Source organism: Carassius auratus, chromosome 11, assembly GCF_003368295.1.
Source record: "Carassius auratus strain Wakin chromosome 11, ASM336829v1, whole genome shotgun sequence".
Lineage (NCBI taxonomy): Eukaryota > Metazoa > Chordata > Actinopteri > Cypriniformes > Cyprinidae > Carassius > Carassius auratus.
The window spans coordinates 605,861-623,075 of NC_039253.1; the positions used below are offsets into that span (position 1 = coordinate 605,861).

At 35.0% G+C, this 17,215-nt stretch overlaps 1 protein-coding gene across 1 annotated transcript in view; it reads left to right on the forward strand.

Annotated features, from left to right (window-relative positions):
* The window catches only part of wdr18 (WD repeat domain 18), a 54,740-nt gene that overhangs the window by 20,325 nt on the left and 17,200 nt on the right, over nucleotides 1-17,215 (forward strand). Inside the window, exons 5-7 of the mRNA XM_026274795.1 lie at nucleotides 1,606-1,749; nucleotides 8,527-8,591; nucleotides 9,664-9,788. Of these exons, the coding sequence (XP_026130580.1) occupies nucleotides 1,606-1,749; nucleotides 8,527-8,591; nucleotides 9,664-9,788 (334 nt within the window). The remainder of the gene's footprint in view (nucleotides 1-1,605; nucleotides 1,750-8,526; nucleotides 8,592-9,663; nucleotides 9,789-17,215) is intronic.

The following is a 17,215-nucleotide window of genomic DNA, read 5'->3' on the forward strand; positions in this document are numbered from 1 at the left end:
CCCCTGTACCAATGAGAGACCATCAGACTTTTTGGCAAAAGTGCTACCATTAAGCTGGAAGTTGGAACAGGAATGTGTAGATGCTGGAGAGACGGCAGTCTTTGTGGATTTTATCATCCTGAGGGAATTACAGTCCTGACCTAGACTGAGTAACGATTACTGAGAAGTCTTTGTCTTTTTGTATTCACTCTTATCTGTCTCTTCATTCTTTTCTGTCTGCCTCTCTTTGTGTCATTATTCATTTCTAGTTTAATCAATGCAAATGTCAAAGAATCTAACGATTTTTATTTTTTTTGTTCCACACAATAGTTTATTAAAACCATTTCTTGATAACACCACTTCTCTGCAGGATTTCTGCAGGTCTTAAACAAAATCTTAATCCACGCTTTAACAAATTAAGGCCTTAAAAGGTCTTAAATCAGAGCAGAAAGTGCTAAATTCAGTAAGTCAAGACATTAAATGTTGCATGCACTATGAAACAAAAAAAATCTTTTAAGTATTTTGTTTTGTTTTCCAATGCTAATATCTAAACATCTGTAAGTAGAGGTACAGACTGAGTCCTGTTCAGAGTACGATAGTCAAGTCACATATACAGATTTATTTATTAATGTGTAATATGTATTTGTTATATATATATATATATATAATGTGTATATATATAATGGAGTCTCTTGTGCTCATCAAATCAAATATTATTTAAACTTCTAATAATGGTTTTCTGTTTTATTATGCTTTAAAATATATTTAATTTCTGTGATCAAAGCTGAGTTTCCAGCATCATTACTCCGGTTTTCAGTGTCACCATGATCCTTCTGAAATCATTCTGATATGCTGATTTATTATTAATATTTGAAACCGTTGTGCTGCTATATATACATATATTTGGCAACTGTGCTAAATGTTTTGACCATTTAGAACATCCTTGCTGAAAAATAGTATTCATTACATTAAAAAAAAAGAAAGAAAAAAATGTACCGACCCCAAACTTTTAAACAGTAGTGTATATTGTAACACCAGATTTCCATTTTGAATAAATTCTGTTTTCATTTTAAAATTTAAATTCAAAATCAAACTGATTCCAAACCATTTAACGGTAGTGTATATATATATTAAACGGATTATGAAAATGTAAATACACTGAATGAATGGTATTTAGAATTGTTACAACTCTGTTGCTTTAAGTTACATCATCTACAAATGTTAAATCTACAAATAAAATTAATGAATAAACAACGAATAACAAAAAATAAATAATAAATTGAGATTTATTCTTTACATTTTCTTTGCTTGGTCTTAAAAGGTTTGAAAATGTCTTAAATCTTCTTAAATCTGTCTATGATGAATGTGTACATCACCTGATTCATTGAAAGCTCTAATGCAATAGACCTAAAAAATGATTTATACGTTAATTTTATGTATTCTTATAGGCAGAATATTGTATTTCTTGAAAACGCATAACTTTTTTAATACCAAACCTATGAGAACATATGAAACCAACTAAGAACTTGGCGTGTGTTTCAAACTTGATTATTAAAAGACCGTTGTTGTCATATTGGACGTAATTTTTTTCGCTGACCATCCTTATTCTCTCTCCTCATGTCACAGGTCTGGGAAGTTTCCTCTGGGGAGATGCTCCTCTCTGTTCTCTTCGACGTTGGCATCATGTCAGTGACCTTTGACCCCTGCGAGTATTTCCTATTCTGCGGAGGCAGTGATGGCAATATTTTTCAGGTGTCTCTCTGCAGCACGGTAAGCACTTTAGACGCCAGCATTTCCTGATCAGTGGCATTTATCCAGGTCTGATGAGACCTTTGCAACAGAGTTTTTGTCACCATTGTGAAGTTGTTTATGAGATGTTTAATTGGCCAACAGCATATGGACAAGCAGCCTGTTGTGGTTTCATAAGCAATAATGCACCCTGTCTTATCTTCACTGCATTAGACGGAGAAGATTACAGTCATTTTAACTGGACTCCTGCTCGGCAGCGATTAGATGTAAATAGTGTCAAGTCATTTTCTGTCAAATCTACATTTCTTTTCTTTCACATAGTTCTCAGAGTAAACTTCTGGTGTGAAACGTTTATACGCTGATCTTTGTGATCCTCTGTCCTGATCCTTCACATGTCTCCTCAGCACGGCTGAGAACTGAAGTGAGTGGTTATATTTTTTATTTTTCTGGTGAGCTGTCTGTTTCAGTCCAGGTCAGGGCATCTTAGAGAAATCTCTCAGTGCTGGAAGGCAAAAATGAATGTGAAATGAATGTGTTTCCTCACATTCTCACCTCGCTTCACCTTTACGCTTCTCTCAAAGGGAATTTCAGATGAAACGTATGCAGGTGTCATGGCCATTGTCAGCTTCACTTAAAGCCTGTGTAGTTTTCCTGGATCATTGGAAGTAGGTTATTCCCCAGCAGGTGCCTTCAGATTTGAGAAGATATGAGGCTCTACCATCGGAAACATCTGTTTACAGAGAACATTGGTGTTGTGTTGAAATTAATGTATTTTGAAGAGATCTTCGATAATGCATTTACTAATTCTCATTTTGTTACAAACCTTTTGTGGGAGATGTTTAGCAGGAATGTTCATGCTAGGTGGGCAATGACCCTTTAGACACACACACACACACACACACAAAGAAAAGAAAGTTGTCAGTTGAACAGTGTTAGAAAGATTTTAACATGCTTTATATTTAGTGTCGTGGTCAGATAGTCCAATAAGTTTATATTAAGTTTTATGAGCAATTTGAACCTTTATGAAACCAATTTTTCCTAAAAGAGTCTTTATCTTTTGAGTCAAATTTAAAGTCAAATTGTTACATTTTAATCACTGAATTAGAATAATAAGACATTTGGCTTAAACTAAGCAAATGAGATCAGTATCAATGAAATGAATCTTTGCAATGCAGAGGAAATGCAGAAGCTGCTTCTGAAGTGGGATTTAAATCTATTTACTCACTGTTTAATGCAGGACATGAATGCATTCAAAGCTGCAGTCCGTTTTTGAGTTCAAAATATACATAATAAGCGAGTACACCATGAATCCATTTTGCTAACCTTGTTTTTGGCTTGTCCTGAATCACTACTATATTATAGGTGCAGCTATAATAAGTGTTTATATTCTGACTATTTAGACTGGTTTGGGTAGGTACTGCTGTGGAGTAGCCCAGTACCTGCGTGATTCGCCATAGAACATAGAACATTGAACTGTTGTAAAAAATCTATATCACATTTGTAATCATGGTAAAATTTGGACAAATAACAACACTCTTCATATGAAATTTTCTTGAATTTGTGATTATTTGAGTCTTGCAGTGAAAGAACACACTCTAAATACGCACATGCACTAGTCTAGACTTCATCATGTAATGCATACATGCATGCACTCTATAGATATGGCTTGTTTGGTTTTTGCAACAACAAAAAAAACAATGTCAAATTGCACATTGTTAAAACATCAATTACGATATTATCACAGACAATATATATCGAACAACGCTAGTTGAAACACAATTTCAGCAGTAAAAGAGGACTCATTGCGGGCTGCCTTAGAGGTGCTCATATACCGTATTTTTCGGACTATAAGTTGCACTTTTTTTCATAGTTTGGCTGGTCCTGTGACTTATAGTCAGGTGCGACTTATTTATCAAAATTAATTTGACAAGAACTGAGAAAAATTAACCAAGTGAAAACATTACCATCTACAGCCGCGAGAGGGCGCTATATACTGCCAGAGATGCTGCTCTGTGCTCCTGTAGTCTACACTGAAGACATAAAGCGCCCTCTCATGACTGTAGACGGTAATGTTTTCTCTTGGTTCTTGGTTCTAAATGAATGCGACTTATATGTTTTTTTCCTCATCATGACGTATTTTTGGACTGATGCGACTTATACTCAGGTGCGACTTATAGTCCGAAAAATACGGTAGGTTAAATACACAAACTTTTATTTGTCAAAATGCCTTGTCTTGTATTTTGCAACAGTATAATAGATCCGGGCAGCTCTTAAAGTGACAGCAGTCTAATATTCCTGCTGTCTGTCATTCATGTTAATCAAATAACAAAAGAGAGAAAATTTATCTGCGTGGAAATAGGGGTGGTGAAAAAAAATCGATTATTGATTAATCGCGAGAATGTTATGGACGAGTATGAATCAATTATTACATTTTCAAAAATCTTTTTTTTTTTTTTTTTTGCATTATTTTATTTTGTAAAAAAAATTATATCGGGAGTTGAACGTCACGAACGCGCCCAGTTCCAGTTAGCAAGCAGCCAGAGCAGGTGTGCAAAATGGAAAAACCAGGAGCGAGCAACCAACCGATCCACCCAGCTCCATCTGGGCTCAAAGCAAGCGTGTGGATTCATTTTTGGTTTTCATGGCAGGAGCTCTAACCCTCTTGGCGCCATGGTCGAGTTTACTTGACAAGATGCGGCACTGAATAAAATGGCCGATTTTGTCAAATAGGGTGTCAAATTTCATGCAACCTCCCCTGCACCAGATAGCAGACATGTAATAGCCTACTTAATCTCTGACTCAAAAAAACGTCATGCTCCTTAGCAAAATCTTCTAGAGCCCATTGAATCAGTGCGAAAAAAGCGGAGCTAGTCTGAGAGTGCTGACCAATGTTGTCAACGTCAGCGAGTATTGGCATTAGTTTATTATTATTATCATTATTATTATTATTATTATCTAATGGCATCAATAAAGCTTCAATAAACCCGCAATGAAGTGTTGGGACTTCTATTCGCGGACACTGATTCTGAAGGAGAATATCTGCATTCAGAAGATGACGGTGATACTGAAAATGAAAGTATAGCCCTACACCAAGCACAAACGGTGAATCCTTTGCCCAATGTAAATGGTCCTTTGCCAAATGTCAGAGGTGTGAACAACGTTTGCAGGGGTCAGAGTGTTCATTGCGAAATTAGCAGGCATGTTATTGTTGCGGGGACGAGGCAGGAGATTTTTACCGCGCTAGACAGGTATATTTGTCTTCTGACCGCACCTCTCCGCAATCGCGGTGACAGTATTGTAGTGGAGATTTTGTCTAATGCCACTGGGTATGTTAGACGAGCTCATAGCAGAAGCAGAGGCGATGTGACACGGGGCATATATTTTGAACTAAAAAGGTCTTGTCTACTTGTGTTTGTGTGTCATATGAATAATATATATGTGCCCCATACATGGAATCAGAGTGCCTGCTGCATGTAGTAAACTGAAAATCCCAACCGCTACATGTATTCGGTTTGTTTCTACCATTTATTAGTAATGATTTACACAGTTTGTTTACTACTGACTGTTGTGAAATGGAAAATCAATAATCGCTAATCGAGAATCGTTAATAATCGAAAATCGACTGTAATCGAATCGGGACTTCAGTAATCGTAATCAAATCGAATCGGGAAATCAGACAGATTAACCACCCCTAGTGGAAAATGGTTATTCATTTTGAGAATTACTAAGCTAAACAGAAGTTAGCATGCACAATTAAATATGTCATATCAGCCACAGTTCTTGCATTCGCATACCATTTTCACATTTATTAACTTTTGAAATATATTTTCATTAGTTCGGTCATTTGGGAATTTTTTTTTTATCATTATAAATCGCATATTAATATAACACATTTAAACTGTTATGGTTTCCCGTTGAATCTCTGAATCAGTGTAGAAACAACATAAAAATGGTATAGGCCTATAATAATGATTTGAATGGCATCTTAGTAGCCTGTTATTAATGAAGGCCAGTATCATTGAAGCTTGAAAGAGCAGGCTGTCTGAAATGGCTTTCTGATCCGTAATTGTTGAAAAACTCAATGATAGAAGGAAGAAACGTTTGGAAGAACCAGCATATTTTCTGGTCAGCACTTAATATGATTTGTCTTATAGCTCTCACCATATCATAAAGTATTCCTGAGCTCCTATTGAGAAACCGCAAGCTTAACAGGAGATGCTAGAGGCAGAATTTTTTATGAATAAACATGTTTCTTCTTGAGACAGTGTTTTCCGATTGAAGATTTCTTTCTTCTTTTTGTTTGTCTGAATGCATTTTTGAATTCAGTGTATGTGTGTGAGAGAGACGGCATGTGTTTCTAAACACCTTTAAACAGAGGTGAAAGTGTATGCGATTCCCAATCTGTCCAGATGCGTTCATCATCATTCTTGAACATTAATCAGGGCATTAATTAGCTGGTGCTGATGTGCTTTTTCTCAGCCTCTTCGGTTTTTCATTCTGCTTGCGTCTGGAATCTCAGCCAGCCTTATTAGTCTGTAGGGTTTCCTGATTTATTTATTTTTTCATGTTTCTAAAACCTTTCAAGATGTTCAAAGGCTATTCATTGATAGACTCATATCTCTTTGACGTCTAAGGCTGGTTTTCACGCTTAACACTTTCGGTCTACTGTCTTAAAGTTGATTTCACAGGAAGATTAATTGGTGGGATGTAAGAAATGTGAGGATGCTTGGAACGAGGCGTCCTGACTTCTTTCCAAAACATCGGCCTCGATCTTTGCATTCTGATTGGTTCAGAATTTTCCCTTTGAACAAAATACAATACCTTGCTGGTAAAATTAGTGGAAAACTAAAAAATCTTCCACTCGGGACTACATAATGTGTCTTTATGGTGTTCAGTGGTTAGATTTCATGTCAAAAATGATTGTTTATTATGCAGTTGTGTCCTTAAACACTTCTTCTAAGCTTCTCTTCTCAGTCCAGTGGTTTCATTGACCTCTTCACCCTGTTGAAAGTGCTTCCTCAGCTCTGTTTCTTTCCCCTTGTTGTTCGGATTGTCTTGTCAGTGATGAACGAGGGTTGAATTTTTCATATTTAGATAGAAAAAGACTTTCTGACAGGAAAGCTTACAACTCCCTGGCTGCTCTAAAGACAGAAAGACAGAAAAAAGACCTAAAGAGAAGAATACAGAGCTGAGAAGTGTGTTACTGCTGAAGGTTTTTAAAATCTAATCCTGTCAAGGTTTCTGACTCAGAAAGACATCTGTTTAACTTAGTTCTGAACAGCCCCGCTCTATACAAACACTTTAATGTAGCGGTTTCACTTAATTTAACTTTAAATTGAATTATTAGCATTGAGTATTATAAAATAGTAGCATTTTTTTTTTGTTTAATACTCACTTTTTATTTAAAAATATAATCGTATGATCACACTATTTATTATTTTATTTGAAAATATGAAATTGAAATGGAAATGATAATAATACTAATCAATTTAATATCAAACCGTGTTAGTTAAGTTGTAGCCATTTTATACTAAATTAAACATGGGAGCAAATTACTGTAGCATTGCGACGATTTAACTAAAATGAGGGAACAAATTAATAAATTGAGGCTACAAATGAAACAATTTAGCTAATTATTTATTAATTAATTCCACTATGTATGGGGCTCAGTATGTTCTAAAAATATCCAGAAATATATTAAGCAGCACAACTGTTAATAATAAGAACCACTATTAATAACTGAGAACCATTAATAATGAATAATAATTAAGCAGCAAATCAGTATATCAGAATGATTTCTGAAGGATCATGTGACACTGAAGACTGGAGTAATGATGCTGAATATTCAGCTGCGCATTATAGGAATAAATAAGTTTTTTTGTGTGTGTTTTGCATTTTTTCATAATTTTACTGTTTTAACTGTATTTTTAATTCAGTAAATACAGTTTTGGTGAGCATAAGAGACACTGATTCTCACTCACATGCCTTCCTTGTGGTAGCTCTTTATTACGCTTTAATGCACACAGTGGTTTCACGTGAATCTTGGTACAGTGTTTGTCTAGCATGTTTAAACTGGCTTTTTGAACAGTCTTTTCAAGTCATTTTAACCACAGACCTCCCTTTAATCTTAAATCAAAAAGAGCTATTCTGAAACCCCATTAGATATTCCAGAAGGAACTCATAGCTGGAAATTGCCAATTCTCTTCTGGGTTTCACGACTATAAACTTGAACAGCTCTATTGTTTGAATTATAACAAGGTCTCTCAAAACTATTTCGGGACCAGTGCGATGTCTGTCCGTATTAATGTGCAAATCTGAATATGAAAGACGTGCGTTTCCTTCTGGAGATCTCCTGCTGGCTTTAACTCTTCCTGTCATGTATTATTGATGCTCCTTATTGCCAGGCTTTAAAGAGGTGATGTAATGATTTGAGTCAGCAGTGGTCCAGTCCAGGCCACCGGACTTCTCCCACAGCCTCTTCCTTAATTAATGCCATTAAGTCAATCGATCAGAGCGTTTAGGAGACAGTCGGGACTAAAACCCATGCTACCTAATGGAGGCTGTGTGTACCAGGACTGTAAGCTAATTTGCTGTAGCCGGTGATCAACTGTAAGGATGTTTTTCAGTTGCCCTTGTTGGCATACAAACATGTACTTGATCAACGAGACCCCAAACACTTCACCCCAAGCCAGCAGGCTGTCATTATTGTTGACCCATGTTAGCATTTGGATAGTTTTCTCCACATTGTAATACTTTTTCTCTTTTGCTCTTTTTCTGTCTTTCTTTCCTGCTTGGCAGAGTTTAAGCCGGGATAAAACCTTCCAGACGGACAGCGACGGCAATCAGGTGTTCAAAGGACACAGGTGAGGTTGTCTGTGCTTTTTTTGTGACCCATGTGTCTGTCCTCGGTTATTACTTCAGGAAAAGACATGCGTTTTTGTGCCGGAGCTCAAAGATCAGACAGTGAAAAGGAAGAAAAGGTGAACGTTTCTGGCTTCTGCTCTGGAGTGAACTCATTTTGGATTAAGCTCCTTGTTTCTGTGCTTTGTACAGGAGCTCCGCCTGTGAAGCGGTGCAGGCAGGAGGTGTAATCACAGCCTCCATTTGTGCTGGTGTTTTCAGGTTACACACAGCGAGAAACGCAGAATGGCTGATGCTGGTGGCAGAAAAGCTGTCATTTTGGCATCATACTCTAACAAATACTTGTTCATTTTTGTGACCGCTTAATTTGGCTTTGACTATTTTTGATTAAATTATGTTTTGTGGGTTATTTGATTATATTAAGTATATAAAAAGAAAAATAATTATATCAATCCATTCGGGGAACGTGTGTGTGTGTGTGTGTGTGTATATATATATATATATATATATATATATATATATATATATGCCTGGGTAGAAATAATTATATATAAAATACAAAACATTTCAAATAAATATTATATAAATAGGTCATTCATAAAAATAAATAAATAATATATATATATATATATATATATATATATATATATATATATATATATATATATATATATATATATGATAAATTAAAAATACAAAATTGATTTAGATTTATTAGATAATATTGAAAATATATAATGGATATTTTTAGAATAGTGTACACACACATTTATATTTAGATATATTTCAATTGTTTTATACATATATTGCATACATGTATTATTTTAATTAATAAAATAATTTTATTTAGCAAGCTTACATCAACAAAGACTGTAAAGATGTTAAGTTTACAGAAGATTGTTGTTTCAAATAAATGTTTATTTTTTCAAAGAATCTTGATATAAATTTTGCTCTTTCCACAAAAAATAAAAGAAAACAAATGTTTGCAGACTTGTTGGTTTGTAGAGCAGATAAACCTGTAAATAAATCTGAACCTGCTCTCTCCACTATAACATTCTCTCTCCTCCTGGACAGAAATCTGGTGACATGTCTGTCTGTGTCTATGGACGGGACCCTCCTGCTGTCCGGCTCCAACGATGAGACTGTCAGGATGTGGGACGTTCAGAGCAAGCAGTGCATATGGTCCATCAACCACAAGGGTAAGCATCAAACACTCTCTCTTTCTCTCTGCATGATTCCCTGGTCTACAGGCTAGATCTGCTCTATGTCCAATCACCTCTCAAGCATCCCAGCATCCTTCAGTGCTCAGCGATGCTCGCTGACTCTTTCTTGCTCTCTGGCAGCTCGACCAGTCTACTCCAAATTGACGTGCCATTGGACACCTGCATCTTTTTCAGTTCAGGTGTCTGATCTCTCGTGCTTCGGCTGTGATTGGCTGGCAGTAGTGCAGGAATGATGAGATTCTGCAGCGATAGTGACACAGCGTGCTCTGTTTTGGTTCTTATCCGTGAATACATTCTGTCAGCGCCGCTGGGGTTTGACAGTAGTTCACCCTCCAAGGAACACTAAACAACCTCATGTTCCTTTCTGGGTTCCCTGGGTTATTTTTTTTCTTTCTTTTCCTTGTCAATTATGGACACTGTGCAAAAATGGAAAATGGAATATCTAGGACACTTGAGTAACCAATTTAAGCAATTTTTAAGTCAGCAGGAAGTCACTATTTGGTCCTGATAGCTTTCTATTGCTTGGACCTGGTGTTATTGTGCACAATTCACCAATGCACATTATTTCTTCCAAATAAAAAACAATATTTTTCCTCTTTTCAGCTTGTATTCGGTTAATGCCAAATAGGTATTTTGGCTTTATTTAATAAGTCAATGTCATATAAATCTATCCAATATGTAAGTTTGTATTATATTTTTATATTAATATAGACAGAAAATGAACATCATTTTATTAAGCCTAGTACTGATGCTATATTGAAGATATGAAGACCCCAAAACTTGGGAACTGGCAAAAAAGCTGCTAAAATAATAATTACTATAATAATAATATTAAAAATAATACTAATAAAATAATACTAATAAATAATACTAAATAATAATAATAATGTACATGGGTAAATAATTATGTAAAGTCCTGCTGTTCAGTTTGGTTTATTGTGGGTTGCAGATGCTATTTCTTTATTTTCTTATATTTTACTTTGAATTAAATTTTTAACCATAGCAGCTGAAAAGCTGTGAATCTGTATTCCTGATACTGTATTAATAACGCTCCTTCAGCACTCCAAATATCCTTCAGCCTTTGAATGAGTCAGTGTTAAGACCTTGGCGATTCTGACGGACTACTGAATTCTCTCTCATTTTTCTCCCGTGAGGTGAAATCACTAATTAGCTCGCTTCACTCTTTCAACATACAGATGAGCTTTGGTCGTCCTGGGTTACAGGCGGGAGGATGAAAGTATTTTTCCATTAATTTCATTCCAGCAGACTCTAGAGAAACTCACATAGCCAGATTGCGTTGCACGGCCACTTGTCCTCAGCACGTTGTGTTATTTCCAGTATTGCTACTGAGCTGTTTCTCTACTCAACTGCTTCACGCTCTATTTGATTATTTTGTTAAAAGAAAAAAAATCTATTGCTGGAAGGTAATTTGTCAAATGTGGAGGTGAAGGGAAAACGTTATTGCAATCTGAAAACTCGAGCTGATTAATTGGTTTTAGTTCTCGCCATTGTTGCCCCCGGTGGTCAATGAGGGTTAAAGGACCACAGATGGCAGGTCTCTTTGAGCAGGCAAGAGCTTTTTGAAGGCCATTGAGGGCTCTTGAATTGAACAAATTAGCACCTAATTATTGTGATAACCCCTAGCCTCTAGTTCATTATTTATACTTCTAGAAAGGGAGGGTTAGAAGAGTGAGCGGGCTGTGGGGTTGAAGCAGATTTAGTTCATATGTTCTCAGATTGATGCAGGCTAAATTACCCTGTTGACTTTGAGGGCCTTTGATCAAATACCTGCTGTAATTAAACCGCTCTGAGAGGTTTAAAGGTTTTAATGAATAACCAGTGTGTTATGTGTCAGACTGACTCCCTCATTCCAAGAATTTTGTGTTGTTAAAAATAATTTTTCTGGGAAATTAATGATCTCATGGTGGTTCAAAGGTTTTGGGCAGTTTATGTAAATCCCTGCTATGGGATGGGCCAAGATGGTCGACGAATCAGATACTTGTCCAACTTTTGAATTGAAACTGTTACTGTTGAATTTGAAACGCCGTTTTCAGTAGCACGATTAATGGATAAACCCAGCATTCAAGAACATATTAAAAGCTACGCAGGAGAGTCGTAATGTTGAACAAAAGAAAATTCTAATTGTTTATCATCTATCACTACTAATGTGTATGAATTTGAAATACTGTTTTAGATACCACCATTTATAGATCATGGATATCATAGATATAGATCATTTATGGGTAAACCCAGTATTTAAGAACTGATTATTAAATAAATAATCTGAAGTCATAATATTGATAAAAAGTTATGGTCAAATCAATTGTCATCTATCTCTGTGTATGAATATTTATATTCACACACACACAGGTCAAACCTATTTTACTGGAACTAAAATGTCACCATTTATTGGAAAACCTGAATTATCTCTTTTACTGTATGGATTTGAAACACTGATTTAGATGCTACCACTTTTTCAGTAAACCTGAAATTTAAGTGTAAAAACAAGAAGTGTTAATAATGTTAGAAACTTTTCATTTCTAGTATTTCTGTGGCACTTGGCCATAAATTGCATTTCTTTCAGTCTTGCACATCATGTTACCCTCTTTATTTGAGTTTGTGACAGAAATCCACTCTCCTGGGTCTGTTGACAACCAGGACAGGGTGCAAGCTTGTCTCTTATCTTCACAAGGAGATGCATCTCCGAGCGAAGTGGGTCCTGTGTACTCACTGTAGCTGGACAAGGGGCAATGAATCTCTGCTCAAGGCTCTTGATCATGGAGGCAATTAAACTCAGTTTCACGCCTCATCCCCAGACGCAGCTGATACCCCCACTCCTCCTTTTATCTGTCTTCATTAAAGCCAGCGGGCAGCCTGTCAAATGACGGAGCGAAAAGAGAGCGACCCAAACAAACGCCTCAGCCAAAATGTCCAGAACCGAAGTGTCATTTACAGACATTTTGTGTTCAGAAGGCTGAAGGGCATAATTGTTCAGTTTACTTTATGTACAGCCTAATATTAAGTCCCTCTTAAGGAAGCTCAGAAATGGACCAAGATAGGGCTCAGCCATATGTCCAAAAATATTATCATGATATTTCTTTCCGTATCATGCAATATCAGTATTTATCAATATATTAATTTACCATTAATGGGGAAATGCCTTCCACATGTTTTTAGACCTTGAGAACGATTGTCAGTGAGACTTTTTTGCTTGCAATTAAACTCTGCCTAGTAGATGTCTTTTAGTTTTGGGTTCTGTGAATTTTGTTTTACTTTACACAAAATTCAGTTTTCAGTCTTTATTTTTTCTGTATTCTTCGATTTCATATTTAACACAAAGTAACCATCAAAATGATGTAACAATAAAACTTTTTTTCAGATAAGATGCTGCACGACAAAACTGTATAAATTGGATGTAAAAATATCTTGGCTGTTTGATATTTCTTAAAAATAATCGTAATATTATATTGAGAAGTACATAATAGTAATATATTTCTGTCATAATTTCTTCAAGTTAAACTGAACTCTTATTTTCGTTGATCTATGAGCTTCAGTGTATGTTTGTTAGTTGTTTTTTTTTCTCAAATGAAATGGTGTGTGTGTTCATGTCTCATATTGAAACACCAGATGGTGAAAACGTTGTTAGCATCATGCCTGTTTGGGGTTTTGTATAGTAGACAAAACAACAATACCATTTGTTTACAGAGACACACGCAGAACATGCAGACATAAGACACATGCACTGACTCGTTGTTTATTTCTGCTTTGTGATCCGCTATAAAGATTGAGGAAAAGTGTCCAGAACTTATCATTGTTAACAACATAAATTATATTGGTATCTCTATGATATTGTTCAATCCCTAGACCTAGACAAAGATAACCTTTTTTCTTGACCTTGCTTTTTTTGAGGGTGGGATGTTGAGGTCGTTAAGACGCGGGAGGAAATTGAAAGGACTGCTGGTTCGATACCTGCAAGAAACGAGCCATGCGGCTCACTGTTGTGCCCTTGAGCAAGGCACCTATCTCAGGGTGCTCCGTGGGGATTTTCCCTGTAATAAGTTAATGAGATTGTTCTATGGCAAAAGTTACTCAAGCAGATTCAGCTGGCCCTGGTTGTTTGATGCGACTTGTTACAAGGAGTTTCTGATGCATATTGCTCTATACACTGTAAAAAGACCATGACTGGCTGAAATTGCCTGGGAATAAGTGCCCAGGGTTTTTTATAAGTCTGCCAGGAAACAATGTTTTGATTACAAGCTGCCAGGTTGAGTCAAGTAATTACTGGATTTGCCAAGCTTTTTGCCAGGTTAGTGGCTTCAGTGAGTGTTCATTTGAAGTATGTGAAGGCTATGACATTTAATTGCTCACTTGCCGTTAAGTTGTGCTATTTTGCATAATGGAAACATATTACTTTGAATATTTATATCATTTACAGAAGAGAATATTACAGCAAGATGCAGTGTCCTGCCGATAAATTGGGTTCAACCTCATTAAACAGTGCGAGCAATCTGTCAAACAACTTGACATTGCAATCCTAGCTTATGAAACTATTGGCTTATGACTTCAATTGAAATATTTAGTGTGTCCATGCTTTGGACAGCTTGGGTAGTACACTTATTTTTTTCTCTCTGCCACTTCACTCACCATCTGTTTTTGCACCCTTTACACACGAACATTCAAAAATTTGGGGTCTGAGATTTTGTTCATCAAAGAATTCTGAAAGTGGTTCCACAGACAAAAATATTAAGCATATTACAAGCACAGCTGTTTTCTACTATATAATACTAAGCATATTTTCAACATTGATAATGTTAAGATAATAAATTTTTCTTGATCAGCTAATCAGCATGTTAGGATAATGTCTGAAGGATCATGTGACACTTAATACATGCATCACAGGAATACATTTTTACAATATATTTAAATCAAAATCTTTTTTTTATTGTAATAATATTTCTCAATTTAACTACTTTTTTTTCTGTATTTTTGATCAAATGAATACAGCCTTGGTGAGCATAAGAGGATTCTTCCAGAAACATTAAAAAGTCTTTAAAAACTGATTTTTAAAAGAAAGGTTTTTGTGGTGCTAATTGTTATTGTGCTATTTATTTTTATGTAAAGCGTAAATGTTTGAATTTGTAGCATTAATAATAAAGAATTGGTTTAGTGCAGATAATTATTTGTATTAATTTTTGTGTTTGTGTTATTTTTAAAAGATATTTTGCAACATTCTAGAAGTTTCTAAAACATTCTGTAATATTCCAGTGGTTTCTGGAATATTCCAGACATCATGGGACGAGTCTTAACAGACAACAATTATGCAACGTACTCTGAATTTTGTATGACTCACATTTGTAAACTGTTTGATAAACTGTTGTTAACTGAGGATTATGCCATTTTTTTATGCATGAGTAATAACAGATCAGCTGTTTTTTTATCATTCATTTTCACGATGACCTTTAATGATACACAAAACATAATTGTGTTTTTCATATTCAGCATGTCAAACATTATGAAGAAACCTTAAGAAAAAAAAAGCAAATCAACGTTTATAAAAGTCCTCAGCTGTAAAAGTTGCATGCAAATACCACTTGACTTCAAGAACCACAATGTAGAGTTTTATCACGTGAAACCACTTGGTTGGAAAAAGTAAATGGAAAAGCAAAAACGTTTTGAAATCAGTTGAATAACTTTCACACGACTGAAAGTTATGTTTTAGTTACTCCCCAGACATCGAGTGATTAGTTCAAAAGTCATAGTGTAATGCAGAAGAGGTCAGGTTTGTTGACCCCTGTGTTAATTACTCAGCACTGGCAATTAACTACTGCTCATCTAATCTCTTAATCCCATCTGACCTAAAGACAAGAGCGCTCTGAAAGAAACCAGGGTTTAGAGAACACTAAAACGGCTCAAAACCAAATGGAGATGTCAGAATCACTCCATTCTCCTCCCGTCCCGTCTCCTGCTCGCTGGCCGTCTGTCTGCCACTGGATTATCAGATGGGATGGATTTTTCGGATTTTATTAGGCACGGCCTCAAATTGAGTTCATGTTTCTTGACCTGGTGATATATATGTTTTAAATATATGTTGAACAGTTGTTTATAATAGACCAGATTAGTGGAAAAAATAATGTATTTGCATATTTATTTCTTTTAGGTATTCAGATGAAATACAACATGAAACAAAGGCAAAACATACAGTTTTTTTTATTTATTTTAATTTACACATAAAAGGTTGTCTGACACCTAATATGCATGTGGATACTTTGCGAAATATATCATGCCTCGTGATTGCAATCCAAAATAAAGCATTAAAAACAACAGAAAGTTTGCATTTCATAAAGACATTGCATTAAATGTTGCATGCACTGCAAAAAATTAGTATCATGCTCAGTATTTTTGTCTTGTTTTCCAGTACAAACATCCTTAAATCAATATTAATTTTTATTTGAATACATTTACTTAATATGCAGAATTAATACACGAAGTCTTGTTTTCTAAGAAACTGAACACAAAAAGTGAGTTCATGCTTGAAACAAAAACAAATATCTGTTAACTGGGAATGAAAACATGTTTTCCCTTTGAATTAAGTTCATTTTCTGAGCCCTTTGGCAAATATTTGTTATTGTTTCATGCATAAATTCATTTCATTTTGATCTATTTCACAGTAAACAACATTTCTCGTCATTTTGCTTCCAAAATAAATATGTTTTGATTTAAGAGTAGACATTTGGATTGGAAAACAAGACAAAAACATTGATAAAAAGCAGAAAGCTGTGATCAGTAAACATGATTAAACTCCAGTTGTTTGGAGCAGAGCCATTCAAACCTTTTAACTGTTTTTTTAAATTAATGAATAGATGAATGAATAAAAAGTAATGGAAATATGTATTTTTTTTTTTTTTTTTTTTTTTTTTTACAAATACAACTCATTGTGGTCTCTAGATATTTACATGTATAAATTGATGTATTATGTTCCATTCAATTTATTCCTTACATTTTCTTTACTTGTTTTAAAACATATTATATTTATCTTCATTAAACCAGCAGAAACCTTGAGAAATTATATTACTATATTACTACTACTAGCTACAATTGCTACAGAAGTTATTAATCTTTGTTAAAAAATACAAGTCTTAGTTCATGTTAGCTCATTAAATAACACAGCTGCAACTTTTGATTTTAACAATGTGTTATTAAATATTGGAAAACCTATAATTTATATAACCTATAATATTTTTTTATTGGCCTTATGTTAACTAATGAATTAACTAATGTTAATTAATGAAGCCCTGATTTAAAGTGTGAACAATAAAGAATCAAAACACTTTCAAACAATATCTAAGGTATGTTGTAGTCCAGACTAAAATGAAAAAAAAGAAAAGTTATGAATAGCCCATTAA